General features: G+C 41.1%; 1 protein-coding gene across 2 annotated transcripts in view; it reads left to right on the top strand.

Annotated features, from left to right (window-relative positions):
- The window catches only part of FHL5 (four and a half LIM domains 5), a 37,220-nt gene extending 12,884 nt beyond the window's left edge, over nucleotides 1-24,336 (top strand). For both annotated transcript variants that reach the window (XM_030555972.1, XM_030555971.1), the window contains 5 exons: nucleotides 9,086-9,258; nucleotides 11,641-11,815; nucleotides 16,394-16,563; nucleotides 18,664-18,850; nucleotides 23,177-24,336. In XM_030555972.1, the coding sequence (XP_030411832.1) occupies nucleotides 9,106-9,258; nucleotides 11,641-11,815; nucleotides 16,394-16,563; nucleotides 18,664-18,850; nucleotides 23,177-23,328 (837 nt within the window). In that variant the 5' untranslated portion in view covers nucleotides 9,086-9,105 and the 3' untranslated portion in view covers nucleotides 23,329-24,336. The remainder of the gene's footprint in view (nucleotides 1-9,085; nucleotides 9,259-11,640; nucleotides 11,816-16,393; nucleotides 16,564-18,663; nucleotides 18,851-23,176) is intronic.
- The last annotated feature ends 2,632 nt before the right edge of the window (nucleotides 24,337-26,968 follow it).

The raw sequence follows: 26,968 nt of genomic DNA on the forward strand, positions 1-26,968 counted from the left end.
TTAAAAAAAAAAATTCTTTGTCCTGATAAAATCAGCCAGCCAGCCAGCCAGAAATTCTTCTTCCAGCAATGAGGCCTAAACCCTTAGTCTAAGGCCACATTTAGTGTATAACTGGCTAAAGACATATCTGTGGATGATATTCCACCTGATGTAACAATGCAGAATGTAGTGAAACTGGAATTCTCTCAATTTCTCAGATAGGACTACAGCTAGTTGGAAAAAGGGGAGAGTTCTGCATAAAAAATTTTGACTTTGTCAAAAACCTCAAAAATTTTGGCTGAAACTAGCCAAAACCAAAAAAATTTCAGTTTGGGGGATTTGGAGTTTTTTGATGAAAAATTGCACATTTTCAAGGAAAGCAAGTGAATTTTCACTGAGTCAAAACCCCAATTCTCCATTGAAGGAAAAAGTTTTGAGGGACATTTTCACCTCACCCTACTTATACCTCCTTATTCATTTGAAATAAAAGAGATTTTCAGACCTTTAGATTCTTGAAACATCCATTCTAGTTAAAAATTGAGAATGAAAAAGTAATCTGAATGCCTCTGGGTTATATAATAAATTAGGTATTGACATTCAAATGGAATGCAACTGAGTTTTTAAAAAACAGATTTTCTTTGTGAATGATGAGTGCCCTAACCTTCCACGTTTCAGTAAACTACCACAGAACCTGCTTCTTTAACAACAGTATACTAATGGGTTTGCCTTTCCTCATAAAATAATCTAGTCCACACTATAGAGTAAAGGTCAGATTTTCAAAGGTATTTAGGTGCCTAAAGAGCCAGATAGGTTCCCATTGGGATTTTCAGAAGAGCCTAAGCAAGTTAGGTGCCTGCTGAAAATGTGGCCTTAAGGCCCTGGTCCTGTAGAGCACTTAAGCATGTGCTTAACTTTAAATCCTGAGCTGTTCTATTGAAATCAATAGGACTACTTACATCAATAAAGTTGAGTATATACTTAAGCACTTTGCTGCATCAGGGCAAAAGTAGGTTGCACAAGTCCGTTTTTGTTATAGGAATAGCTCGCTCTCTCTCTCTCACACACACACACTCACACCTCTGCCTCCTCCAAAGAAAGAAATAGTTGAGTTTTGTACTAGTGGTTTTTTAATATTTCACTTACCAGCTTCATGTCAGATTTTATCCTGGAACAATTTTTTATGATTTTCAAAACAATATGGACCCTTATCTACAGAGGTACAATAATGCACTGGGTGAAGCACTTTTATTATTTCATTAACCTGTCGATGGTCATAAATCATAAATGTGCTATGTAACGAATGCCCATGCCAGAAAATGTGACCTATACATAAAGTAGGCAAGACAAGTTATAGATAAGTGAAAGCAATCAAATAAGATTGAACATTAAATTATGCAAGTCTTTCCTCGTTTTATTGCTGTTGTTTAAGATATTGGGAGTACAGCTGAGTGAAAATTTTTAGATGAACAGTTTATTGGTTGAAAAATGCAGCTTTTATTATCCTGAAACTATTTGCGAATTTGAAACAAATTCACCAAAATAGTTTTGATGATGACGATGTCAACAACAACAACAAATGTAAGCTTGTTTCACAAAGCAACTTAAGCGCTATTCAGAAATTGTGGCGGAAGGGATGTGCCACCACCGCTAGTCCCCTTATAATCTTTGGCCCAGTGGTTAGTGCACTCACCTGGGATGCAAGAGACTCAGGTTTGAACCCAGGTGGAACAGTTTGAGCAGGAGAGATTGAGACACCCCCAGCCCAGAATAGGCTGATAGTTGAGGCACTCACCTGTGAGGGAGGAGACCAGGGATTAAATGGGGGTCTCCCACATCCCAAGTGACTGCCCTAACCACTGAGATAAAGGCTATTAAGGAGGCTTCTTCATTGTTCCTCCTTTCCCATCCCCAGTTTTGTGAATCTAGCCCTTTAAAAATGCCCAGGAACTAAATGTTTTGTTCAACCTGAAATGGACTTCAATTCACCAAAAACTGTATTCCCGCTCCTAAAAATAGAGATCAATTATTTAATATCATAAGTTGAAATTCTCAATATTATGTGCACAGCAGGGCTGGCCAGAGGATTCAGGGGCCCTGGGGTCTTCCACCACCACTGAATCGCTGCCGAAGACCCGGCACTTCGGCGGCGGGTCCCGCAGCGGAAGGATGCCCCGCCACCGAATTGCTCCGAAGACCTGGAGCGGAAGCAGCTCCAGGGGCTCAGACCCCATGAGAATTTTCTGCGGCCCCTGGAGTGAGTGAAGGACCCCGCTCCAGGGGCCCTGAAAAACTCTCATGGGGGCCCCTGCGGGGCCCAGGCCTGGGGCAAATTGCCCCACTTGCCCCCCACACACACACAGCCCTGTTGCACAGCAGGTAAAATTCATATTGGATAGCCTGGTGAAATATCTAAAGGAAGTATTAAGGGAACGATAGCTTGCTGCACAGGCAATGGGAGGCAGGCTACTCCATCCTGCCTTCTCTCTCACTCATAGGGAGAAGGGTTGCAGGTACATTGGCCACCTATGCCTTGTCTTTGCTGTGGTTTCAGTGTAGCTGCATTAGTGAAAACTTTTAACATAGACATGTTTACACTAGTTCCGCTTGTTCTAGCTGGAAACTGGGATAAACAATATCTGTGCAAATGTCACTAAATTGGTGTAAACAGTTTCTACACTAGAGATTGTGTCTGGTTCAGCCACACCAAGGGCTGAGATCATGTGTACAGATAAGGCCTAAAGCAATACAAATTAAGAAGAAAGTAATGGAGCTAATGATATGTTAAATTCTCCTTTTAGACCAAGAGTTCTTTCCTTTTCCACTCATGCTCTTCCACTCAGCCTGAAATATGTGCTGCTTCTAGTTCCCATTTCTTCTCATGCTACATTTGGAAAAGCATGGACCTAGAATCCATGCACAAAGCATAACTTGGGAGTGCAGCTGATTGAAATTTTCAAACACTTGGTTTTCAATTTTACAAAATTAATTGAATTGGTGGAGGGTTTGTCAATATATTGATATTTTTCTACAATTTGAAAAACCAATACAAATTTTCAAAATTCCCTTCCATTTCTTTTGACTCTCTTTTTTTTGAGCGGCTCTGCTGAAGAGGAAATAATTCCTCTAGATGGACAATAAGTCTACAAAGAAAGTGAGATGTTCAAGTTAGCCTCTGAAATTAGGAAAGGACAAACAAAGTCCTTTGCCTGCTTCTTGCAGTAGGTTTTTAGAAACCTTAACTTCAATAGGATGATGATTGCGTCAAGGTGGATTAGCCCTCAACACCCCAAATTTGCTGATGACTTTTGCAACAATTCTTTGAGCTGGTGAAATGCTCAGAGACCTTCATCTGGAGAATAAGGAAAATAAACTCAGAATGAATACGCAAAAGAGCAAAACTATGTTTCAAGTAGGTATGCAGTAAAACACACAATCCACTGGAAATAATGTAGATAAACTATGTTGTCTGGGTTGTCTCACACTCGTGCAGACTTGGCCCTCATAACAAGTTTTTTTCCCCTCTCAAGAGTGTTGTTATGATGATTAATGCCATCATTGCTCTTTTTGGTTTGTACGGGTTCAGAGCCGAGTAGAGAACCCTGCTTCGTGTATCGTATATGGTTTTTTTTTTAAGATGCAATTCAAGGACAACCTGATGAAGGCAGATTAGGAAATATTCTACTAGGGGAGCATAAAACAAATTAAAATATTGTCATGTATATACATTCATTTCTATATAATTAGGAATAATGTGAAAACCCCGAAAACATCAAGTACTCTAAACAGGAACTATATATTTACAGGAAACATCAAAGTACTATTAGACATTAAAACGGTTACTTGTCCCTGCACTACTTACACGATGACAGAAGAGAAGAAGATCCCTTTATAGTTGATTCTATACTGACCAGATTTATGTGGGCCTCAAAAACCTTCCTGTTAGTGAATGTCACTTCTCTGTAACTTTACAAATTTTTTGGACTTTTAAGTCTGCACCCTTTACATAGAACATTTCAACTATGCAGAAATTCCCAGGCACATTTGCATGAGTCGTGTTCTACCTTCTAGTGAAACTGTTGGCAGAACAGCCTGCCCCCCTTGTGTCCTGCTTTCATCTGCTTTATAATTTGTACTCAGACTACATTCTCAACTCTAACCCCAAAGACACCAATGCTGCATCCTTGCGAGTTACCATGGTAACGCCTGTGTGTCCTCATTTAGCATATACTAGAGCTACTGTTCTTATTACTGTCACTTACATTATATGTGCCTATTGTATAGATTAAAATCAACTGCATTTTACCTTTGTCCCCCTAATAGCTAGAAAACGAAATACTTTTTCCCAAGAAATACATAAAACTCAACATTTTACTGTGTCAAGGAAACAAGTAACCAGAGGATGGAATGCTGGAGTCAGCGTTTCCTTCCATGAGAGTGCATAACATCAGTTCTCCAGAGAATTCTGATCTGACCTCCCAAAACACAAAGCCTAGCTTTCAGCTAACTTCAAGTAAACATATTACTGTAGAGATTAGGATCAAAACACCATAAAAATATTCCATTTCAACTACATGATGCTCATAACATTATTTATTTATTGGGCTGAGGCAAGCGATGGTTCAGGGAGATAGGATTTTGTTATTTTTTTGTTGTTGTCTTATGGTAAAAGTACTTCACAAGGATCATCCACATCTTTGTCATGAGATATGCAAAGTCTGTCATTCTTTGTCATATCATTCCTGCTTTGTATGCAAACATAGTATAAGTTTATCAAGGGCCATAACCTGACGTTCTTACTCCGGCAAACTCTTATTGACATCAATGGAAGTTTTGTTTGAGGAAAAGCTGTAAGATGTGGCCCCTGCTGTTTAATGATTGTGGTGTGTAGGGGATATGTTGCCTTCAGCATTTTCCAAAGCAGATATGGGTTCACCCATAAAGTCTCTCTTATTGCTTATTGAGGAAGGATGATCCAGTGGTTAGGACACTGGCATCATATTTAAAAAGACTTGGGTTCAAGTCCCCCCCTTGTCCATGGCCTTTGTGTGTGATCAGAAGCAGATTACAGCTTCTCTGTGCCTCAGTTTCCTATCTGTAAAATGGAGATAAGAATAATTGACTACCAGACAGGCATAATGTGATCAATATATTAAAATACTCTGGTGATGGGTGCCATATAAGTACCTTGGAGAGAGAGAAATGTACAGCATAGATTAACCCTAAAAATCTAGTGAACCACTCCTTGAAGAAAACTGAAGGGGGGGGTTACTTTTTTACAGTAACGTAATAGCTGAATGCCATTGATTTGAACAGATGTGCATTCCTAGCATTTTGAGCAAGACTGACATTGTCTGTGCACGTTGTGCTTCACAAAGCACTGCAAGTGTGCATTAATAGCTCATCAGTGCATGCCCTGTTGTTTCTTTGTAAGCTGATGGACTTACTTAGCAGAAACAAATCAGAAAGATAGTCAAGTAAGGGTTTACTTCAGAGGACACATATAGCTGTGACTCAAACAAAAACAAGTAACAAAATACCTGTCTGACTGAGGTTGAACTCAGTCCTATGTCCTTGGGTGTAGAGTCCTGCCATTCCACAGGCATGTCCCCTCCCAAGTAGGTGTGTAAAAGGTGAGGGAAGATCACCTAAATTTATCTAACCTTTGCTTTAATGAGGACTATGTAGTGGCCCTGCACCCAGTTACCCATGGTGTGCATGTTTCTGTGCATCAGTCTCTAGTGGTATGAGTACATAAGACGATCGTTTTTATATACTCTTGTACTTAGGTTGATTTTTTTGTAAATTATAACACTATCCTATGTAACACCTATTAATATTAATGGAAGTCATGCATGTGAACTAACAGAATAGGCATAAAAGTTCAGAATTTCATAAAGAAGGGTCAAAATTACCTTTCCATGTCTACATTTGCACCAACACATCCAATAAAGGTACATGCAAAGGGAGCCTTTGTGCATAAAATGGCCATTTAGATCCATTTGTTTGTGCTAATGTCCAATACCCCTATTGTTTGTGCAAATGCCCATTACAGTTTCAATAATTTTTAGTGCAAAAAGAACAGAACAAGTGAATGCAGGACTAGGGCGATACTTTATGAAAACTACACTCAAAATATTTAACCTGTTGTTAAGTTTAGTGACCCAGGCAAGTTTTCTTCCTTTTCTTACATGTTACAAAGTTTTAGCTTTGAGAGTTAGGTTTTCCTCAACTAGTAAACCCTTCTGATGAGGAAGCTATGTTTTTTCTTGAGACAGTATTTATTACCTTCTGACCTAAATTAGCTGTAAGTCCACTAATTGTCAAACTAAATACCTAAATAAAAATTCAATTGCACTTTATGAGCCAGATCCACAAGACTTATGTTGATTTATAGCAGCTGAGGGTCTGGTAAATGAAATTAATAACAATAATGTCTCTGCTGTGAGTACTGTCTATATTTCATATGTTTGGATCACATTCATGGCAAAGAGCTCAACATATTTCATGTTTGGTTGGAGGGGAATGTAAGTTGAGATCAGTTTTGAGTGAATCTGTATTGATGCATTCTTTGACCCATGTCCAGAGGTGGTAATAAATAAACTCCCTCCATTATCTACAAATCGTTCCCACTTCCCCAAATTTATGTTTGCTATAGTAGTGTTAGGATAACAGGCTGCACTACATGCAAAAGCAGAGGATACGTCTTAAAAAATTGCCACATGGCAGTCTTTACAGTTGAGCTATTGCTTGCTGTGCTCAAAGAGGATGTTGATGGGACCCAAGTATGTGGACCAGCTTCAGACTCCTGTTCTATTATAATCCAAGAACAGGACATAAAATCAATCTGTAATATTATTAAGGAAGCACTTGATTCCCACTGATTTGAGTTATAGACTATTTGACTTTTTTACTGCACGCTGTCCTGGCTAGTGCAATGATTTAGTGCGGTTAGAAAAATAGTACATCAATTCAGCTAAAAATGTTTTCAGTTTGCAGGGACAACAAGTTTTCCACAGCTTGTGCCAAATGAAGGAGCCATTATTTTTAGTCTAAAATAAGCATTCCATCCCTGCCCCTTCTTCACAATCATGACACAACCCCTGGGGAACAGAATAAAAACAGAGTCCTTGACTTTGAGTTTACTAATGGGGATAGACGTTAGTTATGCTTTCTTGAAGTTTAAAATATTGCTTTGGATTATGTCTATCAGTCCTCAAGAAAGGAGAAAAAAAAGCAATAGCACTTCTTTAAAGCTGTAGTGCGTATCGGAGCTGCACAGTGGTTGCATGAGAGAGTATAGGAGTGAGCACCACAGAATAGAATAGATCCAGTTCTAATGTTAACTGCTTCCTCAAATGGTATATCTTTTTATTCTTTTCTTTGTTACTTTCACCTTTTGCATTTTGTTCATCTGAGCTGTAACTTATTCCTCACTTCACTGGTGCAAGAGCTCAGTTTTGGCTGCCTGAAGTCAATGAGATGTAAATACTTTGAGACCTAGTTTTCTTAAATCTGCTGTAACTCTTTATGATTGTTGACATTAACAGCAAAATGGCCCTTACTCATGAACTAATCAAATTGCAATTCAACGAGTCCAGCAGATGTCTGAGTTTTGCTTCACTGTGAACTTTTTGGAGTCTCTTTCCCTCATTCCCAGGAACCATGACCCAATATTAGCAAAGTATTGCTGATCCAACTAGCAATAACAAGACTGAAATAAGACTCCTTCCCCACAATCCTCCAAAGGTTCAAAGTTTCAGACACCAAAGCTTCTATGCTTATTCAAACCCTCTTTGGCTTGTAAAACTGAGGGAAGAAAAGTGCATGAGATTGGGCTCTCAGAAGATTTATGGTATTTCCTGCAACTGGTTGACATGGAAATATGAGTTTTCTCACAGTATTCGGGCACGTCCAAGTCATGTTCTGGGTGGAACTTGGCAATACAGATGCATGTAAGAAAAACAGAAGACCTATTCTCTTCCCACAACAACAGAAAGAAACTTGGTTTGATTCAGGGTTTATGTTGGTTATATCTGGTTTATCCCCCTCTCTCTTTTCTCTTAGGATATCCAAGGGAAGAAGGCTGCTCAAATCTCCCTGCGCAGTAACTGATTTTAGTATTACAGAGATAATCTTTACAGAGCAGGCCAGCTAACCTGGAGTTCCTTGTCCATCTTCTATCTGCTCAAGGTGGACACTGGGTTTTCCAAAAGGAAGACACATTGCAGAAAGAAAGGAACTGCCAAGGAAATTGGGGACATGCTGATGTTGGGCAGTGGATGTCTGAAAACTCGTGGCACAAACCTACTTTCTCTTTGCTCTATTATCTACACAGTCAGTTTGATTTCAGAGAATAGCTTTTGTCCACATTGTGTGAATTTTCTGGATAATCTACTCCTTATAATGCACGACATAAAAACATTTTCTCCAATATGGTTTGGTGGTTGGGGGTGGACCTCACAAACCTAGTTACTTTCTGTATGAGGCTTTGTGTCTTTATGTTCCACTTGTTTTCTTCTTAATTAAATCCTCTGACTATGGCTAGTGTGGGGATAAACTTACTTTCAAATTTATGATTGATTTTCCAATGTAATGTTGACATCCCAAATTACATTCAATATGTAGGAGTGTGTTCCACCTTTTTGTGTCTGCTCAATTTTCTTTTATGACTGTAATGCCACTGATGCAAATGGTAAGGTTTATTCATTTACTGCAAAAATAGTTCTCTTTTAGGAGTAAAGAGAGGAGTAGGGTAAGAAATTTAAATTGATTTATTTCCACTCATCTTGCCTGATCTGTTTTGACACTAATGACAGAGGGAACAGATTTCAGGCACCAGGATTATCAGTATAAATACTAAACAACTAAACTGAGGCAATCTTCTTGTTTCGAGTTATGAAGACAACCACTTCCTGAATATTATGCATTGCTAAATACTGCCATTTTGTTGCCAGATGCTTCCAACATTAGGAATCCCAACCATTGCAAGTAACTGGGGCAATCGCTGCTCTACACTGCACCACTATGCATTATTATTTCCCAGAATGAGATTGTTTGGTCCTGAACTGTTTCATTCATGTTATTTATTATTTTTCCTTTCTCTCAGAACCGCTGAAGAACCAAAATATGGCCAGTAATCACTGCCATTACTGCATGGAATCCCTTCTTGGCAGGAGGTATGCATTCAGAGAAGAGAATTCTTACTGTGTTACATGTTATGATGGCCTATTTGCTAACTCCTGTGAAGAATGCAAGAAGCCCATTGAATGTGATGCCAAGGTAAGCATTTACTTCATTTTTCTGTATTTATTGAGATTGTTAAATCACAGAGCATGAAATCTGCCTCTTTGGGGGTGGGTTCCGCCCAAGGCTCTCTGTGCCACAGAAGCCTTCAGAATCCTTGCACAGGTGTGGGAGACCTGGACTTAGTGGTTGTACAAAAGGGAGATGGAGCCTCGGCATCCCTGCACACCAGGGAGGGGGGTTCTATGCTGACTCAACATATGCCACTTCAGAAAGAAGCGTTGGGGGCAGGGACCAGAGGACCTACACTTATGTGGATGCAGTGGTGGAGAAGCCTTGAATAGACTCTGTAGTGTAATAATGATCTATGGTCTACCTCCATATTAATAAGTGGATTCCATCCCTCACTGCCACTTAGTTTCCTGCATAAAGACTGCACCGTTTGGTGGATGGGACTGGGGAGGGGAGAGGGTCCACCCAGTAAGCTGTAGAACTACTTAATTCAGTTCCACAATATTTTGTAGTATCATCAACTTCTGATGAAGTATTACCTTACTTAACAATTTTAGGGTTTTATACCTCTGTCCTTTATTGTAGGACCTGAGTGCTTTCCATATAAAATCAATTAGCAATACTAAAGTCCCTAGTGGACCTCCTAGAGTCTCTGGCTCTTCTCCCTTTTGAGTGGGTATAAAGACTCTGGGGTTGTGTGTTTGCTTGTTGTGAGTGTTGTTCCTGTTGTGGCAGAAAGGCTTGGAAATTGTAGAGAGATATCTTGGCTTGTTTAAATTTACTTTTCACTCTAGCGCTCTCAGTAGTTGCAATCTCTCACTCTCTCCCCACGCTACCCTCTCTTGCTGTCCCTGTAATTCAATAGATAAGATCGCAGGAAACTTTAAAATAAATACTTCCGAGAGATGTCAAGTGAAAAACAACTTCACTTTGTCTATAAATCACTTCTATTGCAAATGTTTAGTCAACACACAGGAGTTCGGCTGGAAGGCACCAATAATTATCATTTTTATATAATGCTGTCTGTTTTTGTAAACAAGATGCCTTTAGAGGGCATATTTTGATTAAAATATCTTATTTGAAGTATGACAGCTTAATTTCTTATTTATCTCACAATGCCTGGCTTGTCTCATAAAGGAAATCTCCATGATAGACGCAATCAGACAGAACAAACTTTAGCTTTCTGGACTTTGCTTTCCTTGAATCTGGGCCCCTTCTAGAACTTTTAATTAGAACTGTGAGATCCCAAGTAGATGCAGTTAGCTGGCATCTGTCAGCTTTTTTCTTTGGCTCTGTCTCACAACCCTGCACTTCACTTTGAATTTCATATTCAAATGAACCAAAAAACTTAAAGATGATCAAAAGCTACATAGTTAAGTTGGCCTAAGTTTTAGGCATAGAGCAGGCCCGAGAGACAGGAAAAGCCAAGATGAAAATATAACAGGAGTGAAATGAAGAAGGTACAACAGTCAACTAAAAAAATTGCCCCCTTAGGCTGACAGTTGGTTGTTCCTCACAGAATTAAGGGGCCAGCTCTCTGCCTCCTTCTTCTCTCCCTTTTTTTTTCTTTTTTTTTTTCCCCCTCAGGCTACTCTTTGACAACAGTTTTTGTTTTATAGGCACTTGTTGCTGTTTAGCTGTTTGTTTTTTCTGCTTGTTTTTTTTTAACCTTAGAAATGTCAAGAGTGCTAAGCCATATCTTCCTTGATTTTAAAGAAACAAAGGGAAACCCTTGTATGTATCTTCTTAGCTTTCTCAGTGCTTACGCATGTTGAATTATTAAAAGAAAATCTTTCCTTCCAGCTTTTTAGAGGGTGATTGAGTTAAACGGGTGTTAACAAAAAACAAACAAATGCAAAGGGTTTAATAGTCTGAGTAAAAATCACTCCTTCCTCCCACAGTTAAACAGGTTTCACTTGCTTGCCATCTGTGAGGCCATAACCCTTTCAGTTCTTCAGTTTTCCATAGACTCTTCCAAGAAGAAAAACAAGAGTAGTAGTAGTAGTAGTGAGTTTTTCATGTGGAGACCATTCAAGAAAAAAAAAGTCTGGTGGTGTTTATTAAAGGGATGAAACCCATTTGTTTCCCGGGAAGGTTGCCTTTAAAATACAAAGTCATCCTTTACATTAAACAAAAAATAGTTCTCAACTGTGGGGATATGGAGTATCAACTATAGCCTGAACCAAAACAGCTCTTTGTGGCCAATAAAAGGGAGCTACAAAATATCCTGAGAGTCTTTCCACTCTGGATAGATTTTGTCATCTTTGACAATTACCCTCCAGGCAGTGGCACAAGCCACTGGTCCAGTCACTCTCCAACTGGTTTTTGTTTAGCTTTTAAAAAAAAAAAGTGGGGCTGTGGGGGTAAACAAATGTTTTCCATTAACATGTATTTTCTCTCTCAAAGGATCTCGCCTATAAAGGCCGTCACTGGCATGAAGCGTGCTTCAAGTGTGCCAAATGCAATCACTCTTTGGTGGAAAAGCCTTTTGCTGCCAAGGATGAGCTCTTGCTGTGTACTCAGTGTTATTCTAATGAGTATTCATCAAAGTGCTTCCACTGTCAGAAGGTCATTATGCCTGGTAAGATAACAAGGACTCTTCACTACCTCTATGAAATGGTTATATTGCACTTTTAATTAAATGCAAGCACTTGAATAGTTAAGCTGCAAAGTATAATTTCTTGGCTTTCAGAACAGCATGCAGGGGACTATCTCCCCTCATTTAATCCTTCTGTCAGTCAGTGGGGTGGAGGAAGGCAGATACATGCTCATCTTCTGTGATCTAACATTGCATGTGTAATTATATTACACCCCACAAGGAATAATATTACAGTCTTGAAACAGAATCAGATTTGCCCACATAGACGCATTGACTTTGCCTACACTGGCAATTTTCAGGAAAATTACAATTAGACTTGCTACAGTGGGAGTGCTAGTATGAGCGTAGGGAACGCTACTATCTGTGTTTTTCCACAGTGTCATCTAGACCTTCAGGGATCAGACCTGGTTACAGGGTTTTTTTGCATGGAAATTTTTGTTGTTGAAAAATGGCTTCTTCAAAGATGAAAAAAAAATTAAAGAAAAGTTTCGAGATGTTTTCTATGATTAGTTTTAACTTGAATTTATATCAGATTAAATGTCTTAAAATTATCAACATTTTTCATCTACCAAACACTGGGTTTAGTTTAGTTTAGCTTTTTTACTGAAAACCAGTTTCAAAAATGATTGCAGCTTTAGAGGGGGGAAAAAATCATAAAAAACTACACAGGAAATTAGTCTTATTTTGAACCCTGCAAAACTTAAACCATTTTGGAATTTCTAAAATTTGTCACTAAACCACTTTGTTTTTTTCAACCAGCTCTGTTCAGGATTTACCATGGTGCTGTTTCTGCATCATCTGGGCAGATTCAATGCTAACTCAATAGTGGGAGATTCCCTGAAAATACCATGCAACTGAAGAGACAATGGCAGCCCATATGTGGCAAGATGAACTGGTTTGTCTAAGGCAGTGTGTCTCAACCTTTTTGATACCAGACACAGCTCACTCCCTTCCAAAACTGTGTCAGGGAAATCTCAGGGACTGGTCCTTGAGAAACACTGGTCTAGGGCATTAACAAATAGGATCTGGCAAACATTAAGAGAGCCCAATGGGAAAGGAGGGTTGGCTAATTTTTCAGGAGACCTTGGTTCCAAAATACTTAGACCTGGTCTACACACAGTTTTTGCACTGGTATAGCTCTTTTGGTTAGGGATTTGATTTTTTGTTTGTTTTTTACTGGTTAAAAAGTTAATTAGGAATATCTACATCGGTCAGAGGTGAACAAAATCCACACCCATGACCAACATACTAGGCAAAGCTAAGCCCCAGTGTAGACTGGTTGACCGAACGCTTCTGTTAACCAAGCTATTATCATTCGAGAAGGTGATGTTCTTAGGCTATGTCTACACTATAACTTATGTTGGTGAAAAAGCACCTCCCCCCCCCCCACAAGCGACATAAGTTTCACTGGCATAAGTGCTCGTGTGCACAGTTATATGTTGGCAGGAGAGCTTCCCCCGCCAACATATTTACCAACAATCTTTTAGGTGGATTTATTATGTCTATGGGAGAGCTCTCTCCTATCAGCATACAGCAGCTACATGAGCGATCTTACAGTTGCACAGCTGCATCGGTACAGCTGTACTGCTATAAGCTCACTAGTGTAGACATGGCCTTACAGTGACAGAAAAAACCCATCCATTAGTGTAGGCTACATCTACACTTCAGGGTTGTATTGACATTGCTACAGTGATGTAGTTACCAGTATAGTCTCCCTAGTGTAGGCATACTCAAATATAATCACATTTTATGCCAGCATAATCGCATCTGTACAGGGGTGTTATACCACTTTAACTACACCAGTATAAATAAATGATTAGGGTGATGTCTAAAGACTTGTCTGTACTATAATGTAGTTACAGTGCTGTGGTGCTATGACCCTATAGTGTAGGCACACATGACAGAGACAGGAGGAATTTTTTCTGTTGATTCTGTTCTCAATCCTTTCATGGATTGAAAACTGGTTAAAAGACAGGGAACAAAGGTTAGGAATAAATGGTAAATTCTCAGAATGGAGAGGGGTAACTAGTGGTGTTCCCCAAGGGTCAGTCCTAGGACCAATCCTATTCAACTGATTTATAAATGATCTGGAGAAAAGGGTAAACAGTGAGGTGGCAAGGTCTGCAGATGATACTAAACTGCTCAAGATAGTTAAAACCAAAGCAGACTGTGAAGAACTTCAAAAAGATCTCACAAAACTAAGTGATTGGGCAACAAAATGGCAAATAAAATTTAATGTGGATAAATGTAAAGTAATGCACATTGGAAAAAATAACCTCAACTATACATACAATATGATGGGGGCTAATTTAGCTACAACTAATCAGGAAAGAGATCTTGGAGTCACTGTGGATATTTCTATGAAGACGTCCACGCAGTGTGCAGCAGCAGTCAAAAAAGCAAATAGGATGTTAAGAATCATTCAAAAAGGGATAGAGAATAAGACGGAGAATATCTTATTGCCCTTATATAAATCCATCTTGAATACTGCATACAGATGTGGTCTGCTCATCTCAAAAAAGATATACTGGCATTAGAAAAGGTTCAGAGAAGGGTAACTAAAATGATTAGGGGTTTGGAACAGGTCCCAAATGAGGAAGGGTTAAAGAGGCTAGGACTTTTCAGCTTGGAAAAGAGGAGACTAAGGGGAGATATGATAGAGGTCTATAAAATGTGGTGTGGAGAAAGTGAATAAGGAAAAGTTATTTACTTGTTCCCATAATATAAGAACTAGGGGCCACCAAATGAAATTAATGGGCAGCAAGTTTAAAACAAATACAAGGAAATTCTTCACACAGCACACAGTCAACCCGTGGAACTCCTTACCTGAGGAGTTGTGAAGGCTACAACTATAACAGGGTTTAAAAGAGAACTGGATAAATTCATGGAGGTTAAGTCCATTAATGGCTATTAGCCAGGATGGGTAAGGAATGGTGTCCCTAGCCTCTGTTTGTCAGAGGGTGGAGATGGATGGTGAGAGAGATTACTTGATCATTACGTGTTAGGTTCACTCGCTCTGGAGCACCTGGCATTGGCTACTGTTGGCAGACAGGATACTGGGCTGGATGGACCTTTGGTCTGACTCAATGTGACCATTCTTATGTACTAACTCCACCTCCCTGAGCAGCAGTAGCCCCACTGACAGATGCAGTCTTCCATCAACCTAGTCATGTGTACACCAGTGGGTAGGTTGGCATAGCTACATCTCTCAGGGGTATGTAATTTTTACACCTCCTAAGTGCTGTAGCTATGTTAAGTTACATTTTAGGTGTAGACCAGGGCTGACTTTAGTGGTCTTATCACAATTGTCCTTTATTATTGCTTATTTCTCTACACTACAAACTGCCCTATAGTTTGGCATAAAAAATGGCATGAGTGTTATCAGTCTCTGCTCCATTTGGGAATAGTAGAGAAAAGTTAAATTACACTGGCAGGGTGACAAGCTTTCCTGTTTCTCCCTTGTGTACCATTAACATCTCTTATTTTTCTGATTACTAACTTCAGGATGATAAGCCCCAATAGGCAGGGTCAGCAAGACCTGTTCTCTTACCCACTCTGGTGAGTGCTAAGTGCTCAGGGGAAACTCCAATCCAATGATGTTAAAGCAAAACTGACTCAGCAGTTTCTCCCCCATCCAAAATGTGGGCACTCTCCTCCCTGCAGCATCGCCTGCTGTTGGAGCATGTCTATTCCTCCCCTACAATGGGGGACAATTAGAGGTCCCTGATCTCTGAGCACTGAGGCACTGCCAGAGGAGAAGGGGAAAATTGCAATGTGGAGTCACTGAAAGAATCACTATAGTACATGGGTGTGTATGGGTTATGACTTTGTAGATGAATTGGGCATGGGGGACAATGGTAATCAAGGGCTCAAAAGCAAGAGTTTTGGCAGATCTGACTCAACAAAGTGCAAAACTCTGAGCTTTCAAATCTCCTTTGATAGATAGTTATATAGGCAGCTTCCTTTGGGGATTGCCTCAGCACCTGAGATGTACCAGACCATCATGTCCTGAACCTTTGACAATCTGTATAGGGTGGAAACATTATTAGTGATCTGTGGTGAAAATGATCAGCAACACTAAGAGACTGTCATTTTCTGCATCATGCCAAAGAAGTTAAAATGAATTTGAAGAGAAACGAATGCCAGCCTGGATTGAATGAGATTACTTATGCAGGACTTGTATTCATTAGCAAAGGAGTTTGACCTGACATAAGAAAGTTGGAGGAAATTTGTAAGTGAAAAGACCTCAAAAGTAGGAGAAATTCATGGGCGTGCGAAAATATCTAAGTAAATTAATCCCCAGTTTGTGAAAGTGAAGTGCTCGATCAAGTGTGCTGCTTGAGCACAGGATAGAAGGGCACTGGGATGACTGACAAGAGAAAACCTTTTGGGAATTAATACAGTGTGTCACAGAAGAACCTATCCTAAAATATTTTGAAACTCGAAAAAAATCTAAAATCTCAGTTTTTGCAAGTTCAGCTGGATGGGGGCTGGGTGGGAAGAGCTGTCCTTCTGCAAGATGATCACTTCAGCGGGACTGATGTGTGTTTTGTTTTTCAGGGTCTCGTAAAATGGAATTTAAAGGAAGTTGCTGGCATGAAACCTGTTTTGTTTGTCAGTACTGCCGGCAACCATTAGGAACAAACCCTTTGATTACCAAAGACAATGAGAATTATTGTGTGCCATGTTTTGAGAAGCAGTTTGCTCACCACTGCTACTCCTGCAAGAAGGTAATTAACCAAACATAACCAAAGGGAAGAGCTAGAACACTATAAGGTGCCACTACACTCTTTTTAATGCAGTTCTGGACAAGGTAGACCAATTTTAAAACATATGCACAGTAGGACACTATAGGCAGAGTTTTATTACAAAAACTATAAGGTTAAAATAACCTCTGTAAATGACATACATTATACATACCTAGAGGTTTCCAGTCTGAACCTACATGAAACAGCAGGAAATGCAGAGCACAGCCACATGGCATACAAGTGACCTTTTCACAGGACGGCACCAGGGAGTTAATCTTAATAGTTGATAAAGTTGATAGTTTCACATTAGAGATAGGAGGATAACTGGTGTAGCAGAATGGAAGTTCACACTGTGTGCTTTGCTCTGCTAAAGAGTATAAGAACATTTTACTATAAGGTTTACTTATTCTGCCTATTTCTTACTTAGTCAAGATAAAATATTTTGGAAAATGTTTTAAGAAGTCGCTTAAGAGCTGCTGAGGGGTTGAAAATGAGCCTGTAATGAACAGAATTCTCATACCATCCAAAGCTAGGGTCTTCATTGCTTCTGCTGCGGTTAATTATTGGTCTTACAGTAGCACCTAGAGCTCCCAATCAAGAAGTAGCCCCATTGTTTAAGTACCATACTAACCCAAGTTAAGGTGTGTCTGCACTGCATCTAGGAGGTTTGATTCCCAGCCAATGTAGATAGACTTGCAGTAGCTCTGCTTGAGCTTGTATGCTACAAATAGTAGTGAGGACTTCGGAGCACAGGTACTGGTTCAGTCTACCCATGGGAGCTTAGACAGGCTTGGATCTGGGCGACTAGCACAAGCTGCTGCACCCATGCCACAGTTTCCACATTGCTATCTTTAGCAACCTAGCTTGAGCAGAGCTCATGCAAGTCTGTCTACCTGGGCTGGGCATCACCCTTCCCAGCTGCAGTGTAGACATACTCCTAGAGACATGGGAGGTCCATGAACCCCCCCCCCGCCCCTTCGGGGAGGCTACCCCCAGCCCCATCTCTTACTCCCCTCCTCCCCTGCTGGATACCCAAGCCCCCCACCATGGCTGGAGGAGCCCTGCCTCAGCCGCCCTGAGTCTCAGCCTATTGCCCATTCCAGGCCACCGGCCAACCCACCCTGGTCCACCGGCTGGCCCAAGCTCTGGCCTGCCTGCCCTCCCAGGGCCACTGGGTGGCCCGCCCCAGCACCGGCCCACCAGCCAGCTGGCCCCAGCTATCCTGAGCCCACCCAGCTGCCCCAGGCTGCCAACCGGTCCACCCCACGGCCTCGCCCCAAGCACTAGCCCACCTGCCAGCACACCCACCCTAGCTCTCACTGGCTTCAGGGGGGAGGCTGACCAAGGCCAGAAAGAGGAGCAGCATGAGCGGGATCACAGGGGAAGAGTGGAATATGGGAGCAGGGCCTCGGGGCGGAGCGTAGGTGAGGCCGCAGCCTGGCTGTTTGGGGAGGCTCAGCCTCCCCTGGCCTACTATATCCTCCACCTCCATCTTTGGAGATATCCCCTGCCCTGAAGGGGATATCTAAATATTCTAAATAGAAAAGGGATGGTCCAGCAGTCATGGTACTAACCTGGGAGTTGGAGAACCTGGATTCTGTTGCCGCTGTTTCACAGATTTCTTGTGTGGCCTTGGACAAGTCACTTAGTGTCTGTGTAAAATGGGGATAACAGCTCTCTCCTACATCATACGGTGTTGTGATAATAAATGCACTAGAAATGGAGAAGTGCACAGGTACTACTGCAATTGGGGCCCATATAAGTACCTGCCATGGAACCAACATGAATGACTTATGCAGCTGCATGTTCATATCAGTCAGGCCCAGTGAAGATTAAAAACCAAACTGAAAACAATTGAGACTCTCTCTCTCTCTCTCTCTATATATATATATGGCAGAGAGAAAAGAAATGAGGATTTATTTTAAATAATACCACACACCTTGGGAATTCCTAGTTTAGACTAGAGCTAAATGTTATCTGAATTGTGGAAATAATGAAGCATTTTGGTGTTGCAACTGATTGCTATAGATTGTTGTCCATGCTTTCATTTCTTTGTTTATTTGCTTTTTGTTGCTGCATGAGATGATAACTACTGGTGGAGTGACATATCACGACCAGTCATGGCACAAAGAATGCTTTCTGTGTGCTGGATGTAAGAAGCAGCTGTCAGGGCAAAAGTTCATTTCCAAAGATGATCATCCATACTGCCTAGACTGCTTCAGAAAGCTTTATGCAAAGAAGTGTGCAGCCTGCAACAAACCCATTACTGGTGAGTCTAACCATTTAAAGTAAACCAGCCACTAAAATGTTATCAGTGCTGTCTCAGGTCAGATGTCTATTAATTAACACAAAAAATTCCACTTGTAATTAAATAATTTCGCTTATTGTGAATTTTAATGATCAGTTTGCTTAAAAAAACACTTCCTTGGTATGACTACACTGTTAGCAGAACTTGTGTTATAAGCCCCTGGGTTTGTTAACCTAGAGTTTGAGTTTAACCTAGATTAGGAATTGTTGAACCCTGAGTCCCAATCTGGGGCTCCAGTTTCTACATGGAATCATATAGGCCCGACTTCAACCACCCATATCCCAGACTTCCTAGTGCTTTTCAAAAATATGGCCAATCTAGTCCTTCATTCATGGTGCAGCGTATGAAAACTTGTCTGAGCACCAAAATTTACTGCTTAGAGGACAAAGAAATTCGGCCTGTAGGATTGTGGAATACTTTTGGTAGACTCACAGAACACAAGTCCAGCAGGGCTCCCCTGCAAAGCAGTAAGGTGTGAACCCTGGGTCCCAGATTGACTCAGGCTCAGACCCTCTGCCCCCATGAGGTCCTGGGTCTAGGTCCTGGGATCCTGGGTCTAAACCCTGATTTAGTATGATTTGTGTGTGGACAGAAGGGGGGTTAGGCTTGAGCCTGAGTTCAAACCTTGGGCTTCCATTGCAGAGTAGAGATACCCACTGATAGCTGATTTTTTAGACAAAAGACATGCAGTAGATTTATTCTACAAGGATTTCAGTAAGGCATTCGATACAGTCCCACATGGGAAATTATTAGTTAAATTGGACAAGATGGGGGTTAATCCAACTGAAAATTGGATAAGGAACAGGTTAAAGAGGAGACTATAGTGAGTCATACTGAAAGCTGAACTGTCAGGCTGGAGGAAGGAAACTAGTGGAGTTCCTCAGGGATCCATCTAAGGACCAATCTTATTTAACATTTTTATTAATTACCTCTGCAAAAAAAGTGGGAGTGTGCTAATAAAATTAGTGGATGATGCAAAGTTGGGAGATATTGGCAATATGGAGGAGGTCTGGAATATCATACAAGAAGATTTAGATGACCTTGAAAACTGGAGTAATAGAAATGGGATGATATTTAATAGTGCAAACTTCAAAGTCATGCACTTAAGGACTAACAGCAAGAATTTTTGCTAAAAGCTGGGGACTTATCAGTTGGAAGCAACAGAGGAGGAGAAAGACCTTGGTGTACTGGTTGATCACGGGATGACTGAGCCATCAGTGTGATGTGGCCATGAAAAAAGAAAATATGTTCCTGGGATGCATCAGGCAAGGTATTTCCAGTAGAGACAGAGAAGCGTTAGTACCATTAGACAAGGCATCGGTGAGATCTCATTTAGAATACTGTGTACAATTCTGATCTTCCATGTTTAAGAACGATAAATTCAAACTGATGCGGGAGCAGAAAAGGGCTACTAGGATAATCAGAGAAATGGAAAACTCACCTTATGAGAGGAGACACAAGGAGCTTGTCTTGTTTAGCCTAACCAAAAGAAGGCTGACTGGAGATATGATTGCTCTCTATACATGTATCAGAGGGATAAATAACAGGGCGGGAGAGGATTTATTTAAGTTAAGCACCAATGTTGACACAAGAACACCTGGACATAAACTGACCATCAGCAAGTTTAGGCTTGAAATTAGATGAAGGTTTCTAACCACGAGAGGAGTGAAGTTTGGAACAGCCTTCCAAGGGGAGCAGTGGGGGAAAAAAAATTAACAGGCCTCAAGACTGAGCTTGATAAGCTTATGGAGGGGATGGTATGAGGAGACTGCCTACAAAGATATATAGCTGATCTGAAACTGCTAGTAATAAATATCCCCAATGGTCAGTGATGGGTCACTACATTGAGAAGGCTTTGAGTTACTACAGAGAGTTGTTTCCTAGGTGCCTGGCTGGTGGGTCTTGCCGAAATGCTCAGGCAAGACCATGAGAGCTTTTTGCCTTCCTCTGTAGCATGGGCTACTGGTCACTTGCACATTTCAACTAGAGTAAATGGTGGATTTACACAGACCATCCTTTCCTCTCTATCTACTGTAGGAGTAAGAAAACTGATAATCTCTAAGGGTACATCTACACCGCTATTTTTAACCCTCCAGCTTGAGCCCCAGAAGCCCAAGTCAATTGACCTGCGCTCTGAGACTCAGTGCCACAAGTTGTTCTTTGCAGTGTAGACAAACTGGTGGAGATTATCATTTTTCTTACTCCTCTTCTAAATAGGGAGGAAAGGATGGTCTTGTGGTAAGGATAGTCTTGTGGTTAAAGCACTGGACTGAGACATGGGAGATTTTGATTCTGTTCCTGGTTCTGACGGGCTTCCTGTGTGATACTGGGTAAGCCACTTATTCTCTCTAGGCCTCAACTGCCCATATACAAAATTAGGATAGTAATAACCTGTACCTCATTCATTCATAAATTCATTCATTTTTGTAAGGTACTAAAGCAGCCATATAAGTACCTACATATATACACACTAGGGCATATCCTCAGCTGGTGTAAATTGTCATAGCTCCAGTGATGGGAAGACGATTTCAGTGAAGCCAGGGCAATATACATCAGCAGAAGATCTGTCCCCTGATGTCTTGTGACACAAAAGGGGTTCTCCTGTATTCATCCTCTAATGCACTCAAATGAAAGAAACAAAATCTATTTGATTCTCTCTATAAAGCTCTTTGTTATAAAACTTACCCCATTGAAGGGACAGTCTGTAGGCTCATAGCCATATGAAAATGAGCTCCATGAACCAAATTCTGTTCTTAGCTAAGTAAATGCAACCCCATCCATTTAAACCTCATTACTACTAAATGGCGTGCCACAGATGTAAATGAAGACAGAATCTAGCTCTCCTCTATGTTACATGCAAGATACCTTGTTGGAACATGTAAATCATGTATCATTCAGTACACGCTAAACATTACATTATTTGTATGTACTAAAAGAGCTTCTCTTGTGGTTTATATAAATGTCTTGTACATTGTTGGAGTGGAAAAATGAAGTTGAGTGACTCAGGTCCCTAAGGATACATGAGGAGACACTTAGTAGTATCCTCGAGTGGGCACACAAACATATCATACATTATTTCAGTAATCAGGTTTTTTAAAAATAAAACTAGTATAATTGTAGGTTAATTAGAATTAACTGTTCTGTGCAGCTAAGGCACATTTATCAAAGTAAGAGATCTTGCCACTCATGGAAAAGTTGTATCATGATTTTGCCCTGTGTGCTTAAATCTTTTATAATTCAATGTCAGGTTAACACTCTGACTATTCTGAGACCATTAGTTGAGACTATTAGTAGTGAATCTATTACTCCTCTAGCCCAATGATGAAGTGTAATGGAGCCAGCTAATTACAGATGTCTGATCCTCATATAAATAACTCAAGGAAAGTGAGGGGAAATTCAGTCTGCTGTGATAAGATTACAGGGTGGGGGGCAGGAACAGATTCAGGAATATCTGAGACAGAAAAAATCTTAATTAACATGTTAATCTATAGAGTTCCACAATTCACCAGTATACCCAAGGGTATGCTTTTTCTGGGAGCTTGTGTTTCACATAGCTCAAATCTAGTGACTTTCAGTTTAAGTCCTGGACTATGAAAAGCCCTAAATCTCAGACACTAAATTGAAATGTCTGAATTAAACTTGGTTTTGCACTGGAGCCACACAACCCACACATTACCCATGATTTCTATCATAGATGACTCATGCCTCCTCATACTGGGGGGCACAATCTAAAGAGGAGGACATGTGAACACCTCACATGTCTCCTTCCTTGACCTGCACGCAGCCTAGGGCCACTGCACTCTCCCTGCCCATGTTACCTGAGAGGGTGGGAGGCTTTGTCCTTCTCGCACTGCACCTCCCCCTGGCATGTTTGGCCACTGTCCCTGGCAGCTGGGCCCAGGCACTAGACCCTGCATGCCTCCTGTACATGTTGCCTCTGATTTCTATGGCAGTTTGCTGGAAACTGGGTGCACGGTAGTTGGAAATGTCTGTAAACCTTAGTGGATGTTTTGATGAGCCAGGTCCATGTTTAGAGGCCGTAATGGGATATGAAAACAGGTGTTTCACAGTTTGGGGCTTTGTTGTAAACGTTTTTCCCATCTCTAATTTTTAGCTCCTACTGTGCATATATATGTTGGGCATATCTATTTCTACAGGCTATTTCAAACTGTAGGATGCTTGTAGATATCAGTGTGAACGAAGACAACATGCTCTATTAAAAAAACAATCTATTTCTGATCTCTTCTAAAATATATTGAATTCCCTTTTTTCTAATTTCTTTTTCAGCTCTTGGAGGTGCCAAATTTATCTCATTTGAAGAGCGCCAGTGGCACAGTGACTGCTTTAATTGTGTGAAATGTTCCATTTCGCTGGTGGGACATGGATTTCTCACCCAGCAAGATGACATCCTCTGTCGTGAATGTGGTTCTGCTGCATAGTTAGCGAGAGACGCATTATTCTCGCATGCTGTAACCAAGTACTTCCTTACCCTGCAGTCAGAAATTCATTTAAAGTCCATAAGAGTTATTTAATCATTCAAGTTGCTTTCCAACAGCAGTTCAGTTCTGTCACAGTGCTCAGCTGCTACATGCATGCCTTATATCTTGTAAAAAGATTTTTACACAGTTCTGGTTAAGAAAACATTTCCAAAGAAATTTCTATATATATATATTTTAATGGAGATACAGTATGTGTGTCCTTGTAAAACAGTGCACTCTGCTATTGGGAGCTTTAGCATTTTATATTATATAATCTAAGAATGACTATGAAAAATCTGTATTTGGAAGACATAATAGATGATCTCATTGAAGAAAACTTATACCAATACTCTACTGATGCAGACACTCAGGTGGAAAGTGGTGGTGGTGCATTCCCCACTGGGCCACAATATTTAATCTGAACAATGTCCCCCTTCTCTCTGTGCCTCAAGGCTGCTGGGCAGACAAAGGAGGCTGCTGCCAAAGCAGTCATTTCACTACATGCAGACGGTAGGGGGTTGTTGTACAGAAAGGAAAGACTTCCACCACTCCAGAGGGGGTGCTACTTCTCCACCTTGAAAGACAGAAAGGAGTAGGAGAAATGGCTGCCCACCAGCAGAGAGAGTCAAGAGTCCACTCCATGGCCAAGAGAGTGAGGTGAGGGGACAGAAGGCCGTTTCCTCCATAATTTACACTGCTGGATACACTATAGGGCAATTAAAAAGCTGTATAATCTTTGCTCCAAGTTGCAAGTCAGAATTCCTTCGCACCACGCTATGCTTAATCAATGACCTACTCACTTTTTCCAGTTCTCTGATTCTCAATATACTGAATGTTAACTAAGCAGTTTGCAAAAATGTGGGGCTTAGCCAAGCAATTAATTATGTCCATATTGCATATTTCCACTACATGCATCCAACGAAGTGGGTATTCACCCACAAAAGCTCATGCTCCAATACGACTGTTAGTCTATAAGGTGCCACAGGACTCTCTGCTGCTTTTACAGATCCAGACTAACATGGCTACCCCTCTGATACTATTCATAGATTGTTTTTGGAAAAAGTGTCTGTAAATGACATTGTCATTACTTCCACTTCATGGTTGCTCGTAGTAACAAATTTCTGTTTATTTATTAGGGCACATTACTAAGAACTACATATAAATTGAATAACATGGGGGAGAAAGATTTCTTTACATTTTTTCATGCATTATGATTAAGGAAAAGAGGAATTGCCAGACTGTATCAGATCAATGGGCCCATCTAATCCAATATCCCAACTCCAACAGTGGCCAGCACCAACTGCTCCAGATGAAGATGCAAGAAAATCCAGTGTGCACAATTATAGTATATGTTGCCCATCCTGGTAATTTCTTACTAATACCTACCACCAGGGCAGGCCCTGGACCAAATGGCACCCCAGGCAAAGTGCCCCCGTCTCCCTTGATTTTTAAAATTTTTAATACCTTATTTTTTTATTGCATATGTAGCCCATTTCACAACTTTGATGCACAATTTCCATGTATGATTTATCCCTGTCATATAAGACAATAAATTTGCATGCTAGGATCTCTAAATCTATATTTATTCATGCCATATATAAGCAAATAAAATTCATTTCCTCTAATCGTATAGAATCTTTTTAATTTTAAGAATAACTGAGATGTACTAACTTCAAGAAATTGAATTGTGCACCAACATCGGGTGAATCAGTATTAAATAATGTTACAATAGGTGACAGCCTTAGAATGTTAACTCTAGTCCTTTAGTACAAAAGGTTGCTTCTCTTACCTTTGCCTTCCCAAACTGAAGCACAGTGCCAGAGAGCTCCAAAGACTGACCAATGGCATTTTGAAGCAATAGAATAGCAAGCGATGTCAGTCTGTCATCAGCCATCATTGATCAAAGATATGTTTTAATGAGACTGAGCTCCAAAAAGCTGCACTTACGACTAACAACTAATATCACAGCTAGGCCCTCACTTCACTTCACTTTGTTCTTATATCTCACTGACTGACTGGCAATAACCCACCCCATATATACCCCCCAAGGATATGGCTGACAACATTCTAGAAGGTTCAAGGAAAATGTAGTTATCTGAAAGTCTGTAAGGTTCCATGAGATTCTATAAAGGTCCAGAAGAGTCTAGAACAGGGGTCGGCAACCTCTGGCATGTGGCTCGCCAGGGTAAGCACCCTAGAGGGCCAGGCCTGTTTGTTTACCTGCCGTGTCTGCAGGTTTGGCCAATCAGGGCTCCCACTGGCCACGGTTCACCGCTCCAGACCAAGGGGGGCAGCGGGAAGCCGTGGCCAGCACATCCCTCAGCCCGTGCCGCTTCCTGCAGCCCCCATTGGCCTGGAGCGGGGGCAGCTCTAGGCATTTTGCCACCCCAAGCAAGGCAGGCAAGCTGCCTTTGGCGGCTTGCCTGCGGAGGGTCCACTGGTCTCGCGGCTTTGGCAGACCTCCGTGCCTGCGAGAGGTCCTCCAAAGCCGCGGAACCAGCAGACCCTCTGCAGTCAAGCTGCCGAAGGCAGCCTGCCTGCCGCCCTCGCGGTGACCAGCAGAGTGTTCCCCGTGGCTTGCTGCCCCAAGCACGCGCTTGGCGTGCTGGGGCCTGGAGCCACCCCTGCCTGGAGCGGTGAACATCGGCCAACCCTGTGGACAAGGCAGGTAAACAAACCTTACCATGCAGGAGTTGCTGACCCTGCTCTAGAAGGTTAGTGAATCCACATACGAAATACCTGAAACATTTTACTTCAAACATTCTATTTTCCCTTTTGTTGCTAACAACAAAAAGAGCACCTCAAGTCTGGCACCCCCCAAGCTCGGCACCCCAGGCAGTCGCCTGAGTTGCCTGCCCCTAAATCTGGCCCTGCCTACCATTGAGTGGTTGGTTTATGCTCTGAAGCATCAAGGCTTATATCTCTTCTTAAGAAACAAACAAACAAATACAAATCTGTTCCAAGACTAGTGATTTGCAGAGCTGAACTACAGCCCCTTTACAAAAATTAGCTAGTTTTAGTTAAATTCTTTTTTTTTTTGCTTCATCATCTTTTCAGGATATAAATAAATAAAACTACACTTTAATCCACCATCAGAATCAATGAGCTCCCTCAATCAGAGCGCTAATGTATAGTTTCCAAACACTATCTTACAACTCCAACTGCCTTTTCAACACTGTCAGACCCTGGTCATCGGTGGACAGGATCAAACCTGGGGTTTCTGGAGCTTAGTACATGAGCCTCTAGCGCATGAGCTGAAAGCCAAGTGCCTGTTAGCTAAGGCTGTAGAGCTGCCTCATTCAATCTCGCTCTTTAAGTGGTCTTGGTGCCACTAGATGGGACAGAACATCACATCCTGTACGTGTGTGAGTTACACCTTGTCTAAACTAGGATTTTAGTACATACACCTTTTTTCCTAGTGTAAACATGGCTTGAGAGTCACCTTCCTGTCTGCCAAGCCACCTCTTGCTTCTCCTGAAAACACATTTTCCAGAAATCCATCCATCTTTCTCATCATTAATAGTTTCTCCTTGCTCTCACTTTGAACTGTGATCTAATGCCTTATCTTATGTGTTTGCCTTGTCTATATTAAGACTGTCAA

The sequence above is a fragment of the Gopherus evgoodei genome, chromosome 3, assembly GCF_007399415.2.
Source record: "Gopherus evgoodei ecotype Sinaloan lineage chromosome 3, rGopEvg1_v1.p, whole genome shotgun sequence".
Taxonomy (NCBI): Eukaryota; Metazoa; Chordata; order Testudines; family Testudinidae; genus Gopherus; species Gopherus evgoodei.